This window comes from Sinocyclocheilus anshuiensis, unplaced genomic scaffold (assembly GCF_001515605.1).
Source record: "Sinocyclocheilus anshuiensis isolate Anshui unplaced genomic scaffold, SAMN03320099.WGS_v1.1 scaffold2322, whole genome shotgun sequence".
NCBI classification, from domain to species: domain Eukaryota; kingdom Metazoa; phylum Chordata; class Actinopteri; order Cypriniformes; family Cyprinidae; genus Sinocyclocheilus; species Sinocyclocheilus anshuiensis.
Window position 1 is genome coordinate 44,832 of NW_015556110.1, and position 7,156 is coordinate 51,987.

Sequence of the window (7,156 nt, forward strand, 5' to 3'; positions counted from 1 at the left end):
GGAGGCCGTCCATGAACTCACTGTCTGTCCTGCCACGGCCATGGAGGCCGTTCATGAACTCACTGTGTGTCCTTTCACGGCCAAGGAGGCCATTCAAGAACTCTCTGCTTGTTCGGTCACAGTCAAGTGGTCTGTCCATGTCTCTGCTCCGCCATGGCCTCCTGCTCTGCCGACACCACCCGGCCACCCTGCTCTGCCTGCACCGCCATGGCCGCCTGCTCCGCCATGGCCCCCCGCTCTGCCTGCTCCGGTTCTCTTGTTCATTGTGTCATGTTTTGATTGGTTGTCTTAGTCATGTGTCTTGTTTCCCATTGGTTTGTTCATGTCATGTGACGCTCCTTGTTTGGTATAAATAGCCCTCATGTTACCTTTTTATTGGGTCTAGCTTTGATGTTGTAACCTGCTGTCGGTGAGTCTAGTCGGTTTCATGCCTAGTCAAATCAAGTCTATGTATCTTATTTGGATTTCACCTTGTTTGAATAAAACTGCACTTGGGTTCTCACTACGCTCTCCTTCAGTGGACTTTCGTCGACCTATACACTTTAAAAAGATAAAGAGATTTAAATAAAAATGACAAATGCATACAACAAAATTTCAAAACTTAAATATATTATTTCATTTCCATTTAGTTTGTATTAAATGTATTTACATGCATATATTTATATTCATATAAATTATATCATATATAAATATATTTAATAAATAAAAAACATATTTTTCTTAAATATATACATGTGTGTGTATTTATATATACATAGTAAATATACACAGTACACACACATATATTATGTAAACAAAAACGTCTATTTTGGATGTGATTAATCGCGATAATATAGCGCTAATATAAATACTCACCTACTCATGTGTATATTTAAGAAAAATGTTACATTTATATGGCAGCCGGTGCAACGCATACCAGGTTTTCGCTGAGGAGTCGAGCCAGTGACCCAGCCGCTCAGCGGTGGTACAGCAGCCGTGACGACTTTCAGTCGGTCACTCCGAGTTACACATATTGGAACCACTTAGGTCTCTACATATGGAACCCAGCCCTCTACCGGTTCTCAAGGATTCAGCGAGAGAGGGCCTGGCAGGTCTGCCTCTTCCGGGGGCAGCGCTTGCAAGCTCACCACCTGATCCCTGAAGGGAGTAGTGGGAACTTTGGGCACATAGGTCCCCTACACTCTTGATGGAGGCCAGTGTAAGCAGAAGCAGAGTTTTCATTGAAAGAAACTTTAGCTCGACTGACTGCAAAGGCTCAAAAGGGCCCTGCTGTAGTGCTTCGAGCACTAGAGACAGGTCCCAAGAGGGTATAGTGGAGGGCCGGGGAGGATTTAACCTTCTCACCCCTCTAAGGAACCTGATGACCAGATCATGCTTCCCTACCGACTTCCCTTCTCCTCAGAGGAATCTGCCAGGGAGAGGCTGTCGTGAGGAGTATTTGTTCGGGGAACCAGGTCCGAGTGGGCCAATACGGCGCCACAAGCAGGACCTGCTCCTCGTCCTCCCTGACCTTGCACAGCGTCTGTGCGAGAAGGCTCACTGGGGGAAACGTATACTTGCGCAGGCCCCGCGGCCAGCTGTGTGCCAGTGCGTCCGTGCCGAGTGTTCCCTCGGTCAGGGAGTAGAACAATTGGCAGTGAGAGGTTTCTGGTGAGGTAAACAGGTCTACCTGAGCGGCTCCGAAACGTCTCCAAAACAGCTGAGACCACCTTGTCGGTTGATGTACTCGACGGTCGCTGTGTTGTCCGTTCGGACCAGCACGTGCTTGCCACGTAAGCACCCTTTGAGACGGTTCAAGGCAAGGTGCACTGTTAACAACTCTAGGCAATTTATATGCCAGTGCAGTTGGGGGCCCGTCCATACCCCCGACACTGCGTGCCCGTTGTACGTGGCCCCCCAGCCAGTGGTGAAGGTATACAACATATATTCAACCTAAATTTGAAATATATTTTGGCCAGAAAAATATAAATATAAATATTTGTTGTTTGGGGCAAACAGTTTGCAAGTCTTTTTTCACCGCTCTTCATCACACAGTTAGCGCAGACTGTATTTACATCCTGCTAATTTGGTTTACATATTTTGCAAACACAATGGGCAGATGATAGAGGTAATCAAAAGAGCAGCCTGTATTGTGTGTGTTGAACCCTGATCCGCCCCTTTCCTCGCACAAACACACAGATGCTAGCTGCTGGCCGCCTCCATTGTCTCCTCATCCACGCTGGGTGCTGTATCCAAGGAACCGGGAACCAAAATACTGTCTGGCCCAATGTGCTGAGCCGAGGTGACACCACATTGGGCCCTCGTCCTTCACATAGCTGTGCGATATTATGTAAATGACCCTGTCTAGATTTGGATTGCATGTGTGCGAGTCATGCTCTCCCATGCTCTCCACCGCCACTGGGAAGGAGGAGGGAGTGGTACATTATTCCGTGTAAATGAGAGCAAGACCTTGAGGTATTCTCGGAATCCTAAATCTGCTTTTCCTCCCGTTTACCACCGTACTGTGATTATCCGGAGGGATTGGACTGGGAATGCAGTCCTGGACTGTTTGTTCTGTTCATTTAGTTAAATGAACTGCTCAAATGATAAGAAATGGTGATACATAAACAGTCTTGTAAACATGGCCGCATTCTAGAGCATTCCCTGAGGGGACACGAGTTTGTATCTCATAGAATAGCAAATGGCGCTCAGCCTCTTAATTATAATCTCAAGTCTGGGTGGCCTTTTTTAGCAGTATGTCAAAGTACATTTGCTCTCAGCACAACTGTGGCACAGTGTTGGGGAATGTTACTTTTAAAAATAATGTGTTGTAGTATTGAGTTACTCATTAAAGGTGACTAATTGCATTGCTTAAGTTATTTTGTGTTACTTTTTCTATCCAGGTGTCTATTTGTTCTTAATGGAAGTGCTTTGATTGGTTTACAAATAAATTTTACATTCAAAGTGATTTTTTTAAGGGTTAATCCATCCGACGTATGTTACCATTCAAAATGTAAAAAAAAGAAAGAAATATTTTTATACAGTAAGGATGCATTAAATTTATCAAAAGTGGCAGTAAAAACAATTTTACAAAACAATGTATTTTAAATAAATACTGTTATTTTGATCAAAGTATCCTGAAAAAAATTTATCATTGTTTCCACAAAAATACTGTTTTCAACGTTAATAATAATAAATGTTTCTTGAGCATCAAATCAGCATATTGCACTGTAAAAAGTTGTATGTTTTTATATTACTTTAAATCATCACAGTACATTAAACAATTTCAACTTTTTTATAAGTTATATGAAATTCAACTTGATTTTTTTAAGTCAATTTAATGTAATTTTGGTTCAGATGACTGTTGAAAAGTTAAAATTGGTGAAATTATTACAGTGTAGAATGATTTCTGAAGGATCATGTGACTGAATATTGGCTGATGAAAATTCACAGGAATAGTTGCATTTTAAAATATATTAAAATACAAAACAGTTATTTGAATTGTAAAACTATTTCATAGTAGTACTGTTTTTACTATATTTTTTATCAAAAAAATGCAACCTCCAGCCTAAAATCTCCAAGACAGAACAAATTCACTGCTGCTTTGATGCAATGTTCAAATTCAGTCATTTAATATATATTTTTAATCATTATATATTAATTCAGTATTTTTTATAAATAATATAAAATTAATTATATTATATTATATTATATTATATTAATATTTAAATAATTATTCTCTATAAATAATATATATGCTGTATGTAAATATCCATTATACATAACCATACTCATTATTTGGGGAAAAAAAAAAAAAAAAAAACTCGGCTGATTACATAACCCGGGTTTTATTTGTGCAGTGTTTCCCCCAACAATGGTCCTGTAGACCTTATTTTGGTAGTGCAGACAACAGGAGTTCAAGCTGTCCCACTCTATCATTTGTCTTGATTCGATCAGAGACGTCCAATCAGTCCGGTTCTATAAAATCACCGGTGTAACACACAACTACACGGCTTTCTGATGAAGAGGGTTTATAAAAAGCCCAGCTGTGCTCCCTGAGCATTTTAAAGAGTCTGCTCCGAGAGATCGAAGTCTTTTGTTTGTCCATTAAATGTGTTTACAGTACTCAATATTCTGCTGCGATCTTTTCATCATCGTTTCACATTCATCCTTCTTAATCACGGTTGAAGTCCCAAGCCCGCCACCGAGCGTCTTTTTCTTTAAACACGGATGCTGATGAGTGATTCAGAGCCAGGAAAATCTGAGCTTTGTGCATCCGTGTGGTTCTATGATTCAGAAGTGCTGTGTTTTGGAGCGGCAGAGAGGATGAGGCTCCAACATTTCTGCTTCGCTCTGTCCTCATTGCTCTAAAGACCCATTTTCTGTGGCGGTGTCTCAGTTTGATGTAAAGCTCTCAACCCTACAACACCTGTTTCCTCAATGAAAATAAGCCTACCTCCCTCTATCTTTGACCTCTTCATTCTCTCCTGTTTTTATTTCAGATTCTCTCTCATTTGAGCAAAACATATGAGCATGTTTTCTCTACTGTTAAAAGTATGCTCTTTTTTATCTCTAATTAACCGAATGAACCACTAATGGTTTTCAATGATGGTTTGTTTGCTTATTCTGATATAATGACCACATGAAATGAGTTGACAGTTTTATTGCATCTGTTGATGTATTTTCTGTTGAAAGAGGAAGATTGTTTTTTATCAAAGCAAAATCAGAGCATTTTATTGGATGAGGATTCTTCAATAATTTTCTTTCTTTTGAGCGAAAACCATATGAAATGTGTATATGTTACAAAGGTTTATTTTTAGGTCAACAAAGTCGACTTTTACCATTAGCTACAACTTTTTTGTGCCACTTACGCTTGAAAATAGCCATTCCGCCCCATAGTTTTCTTGCATTCTTTTTCTTGGTCTAACATCAATGTTCAACCGCAGGCATTGCAAAAGGTTGCTAGGAATGATTGTGAAACCTGTCTGGGAAACATTATTTTTTCAATTCTATTTGCTGCACTACACTTAACCTTAATATAGGCAAATTGATTAGTACAGTTGATTGTTCTAATCAATGTTGTTTTCTGTTCTCTTCACAGCTTGCTGGGTTCATCTATGCCTGTTATGTTGTGAAGCTCATTTCAGAAGAGGAGGACAGCTGTGAGTATATCTTCATAACTCAATCAATATAATGCCTGCTTATAAGATATGTATTAAATCTAAAATGATCTAAAATTACATTTATCATATCAGATCTAAATATATGATTTACATATACAGTGGCGGCCAAAATTATTAGAACACTAGTACAGCATTTTCCCCAGCTAAAAAATGGTTATAAGTTATTTCTATCTTTTACTGTAGTGTGTCAGGAGGAAATATCAGTTTATATTTCCAAACATTCATTTTGCCATTGATTGTTTCTTGAAGCATCTTGGAGACGTTGCCACAGTTCTTCTGGATTTAGTCTGTCTCAGTTTGTTCTGTTTCTTCATGTCATTCCAGACAGACTGGATGATGATGAGATCAAATCTCTGTGTGGAGCACTGGCTGTTATCAGACAAAAATCTCACTGAATTATTAAATTAAGGGCAAAATGAATGTTTGGAAATGTAAACTGATATTTCCAACTGACACACTACAGCAAAAGATAGAAATAACTGACTTAAACCCATTTTTAGCTGGTGAAAATACTAGTGTTCTAATAATTTTGGCCACCACTGTATAAATATTATATATTTATAATATTACAAATATATTTATTATCCTATATATATGGAAAAAATTTAAATGTAATTTATATATTAATAAAAAATAATATATTTACATGTCTGTAATTGTGTGTGTGTGTGTGTGTGTGTGTGTGTGTGTGTGTGATGCAGAAAGTTTCCTGTAAGGGGTAGGTTAAGGTGTAGGGTTGGTGTAGGGCGATAGAAAATATGGTCTGTACAGTAGAAAAAACATTACGCCTATGGAGAGTCCCCACATCTTGGTGGCAGATCTTTAGCCTAGTTTGAATGCCCCAGTAAACATTTGAATTTAGATGTTGCAGGATCTAAAAGATTGCTTTTATTGATCCCAAACGACCAGCCTGTGGCCTAGTGTTTTAAAGCAAGGAGAAAACGGTTCCATTTGTAATGCTCATACGATCACACTTACCACCACTGCCACGCTGAGACACATGGGCCATTCGCTTTAGTCACCTTTCTGTCCTGACGAAAGATTAGATAATAATAATGAGGATAGAAGTTGGCCTGATTTATAATATTCCTTATATTTTAAGGAACAGTTCACCCAAAATGAAAACTCTTGTCATGTACTATCATAGAATTTCATATGGAGTTCATTTTTATGGTGCTTTTTTGTTGTTTCACTTTCATTACATTGAAAACTGTGGGCACTATATTGTTCAACATTTCCCCATTTGTGTTCTACGGAAAACGGAAACTCATGCGGATCATGACTATTCGTTTAATGTGTTTTGCCCTGAGATGCTTGTAACGTTTTCTTAGGAGAGTCTTTTGAGGAATAGCTACAATAACAAATGAAATGCAGCCTAACACTGGCATACAAGATCAATACTGTTGTTCTCTTGCAGAGTCAAGCTTTACTTTCCCTGTTCTCATCATTCTCTCATCACCGAGCAACTAAAACAGACAGACAGAGAGATGCATGTAAAAGTGCGTGTTTGTGTGGCTGTTTATTTGTTAGGCATCCCCCCTTCTTTGTCCAGTATTTTCATTGCATTTTATCAGTTCATAATCCGAGTAATCAGAATCATTAAACTTCACTCTGAATGTAATTAAGCATGGCCGTATTTGGAGGGTCAACCTCTCATTAAACTGAGTGCCTTCACTACATGTTAAGATCACGGAGAGGGAGCCCTCTGGCAGAATACATCTAGTGTAGCGTGACAGTCTATTAATGCAGAATATATGTGCGTATATGCGTATTTATTTCTATATAGGTGTTTTAAATGTATTTAGAATTTTGTATATTACGGTTAATGGAAATGTTCCTGAAATTAATGGATAATGTTTTGGCCGAAAATTACCAGTGCATTATTCATTTTTCAGCAGCTATTACTCCAGTCTTCGGTGCCTTCAGAAATCATTCTAATATTTAGTGCCTAAGTAACATTTATTATTATCAATGTAGAAAACACTTAATTTTTA

At 38.6% G+C, this 7,156-nt stretch overlaps 1 protein-coding gene across 1 annotated transcript in view; it reads left to right on the forward strand.

Moving 5' to 3' along the window:
* LOC107676268 (sodium/potassium-transporting ATPase subunit beta-1-interacting protein 2-like) overlaps window positions 1-7,156 on the forward strand; it is a 61,502-nt gene that overhangs the window by 43,426 nt on the left and 10,920 nt on the right. Inside the window, exon 2 of the mRNA XM_016470795.1 lies at window positions 5,081-5,141. Within this exon, the coding sequence (XP_016326281.1) occupies window positions 5,081-5,141 (61 nt within the window). The remainder of the gene's footprint in view (window positions 1-5,080; window positions 5,142-7,156) is intronic.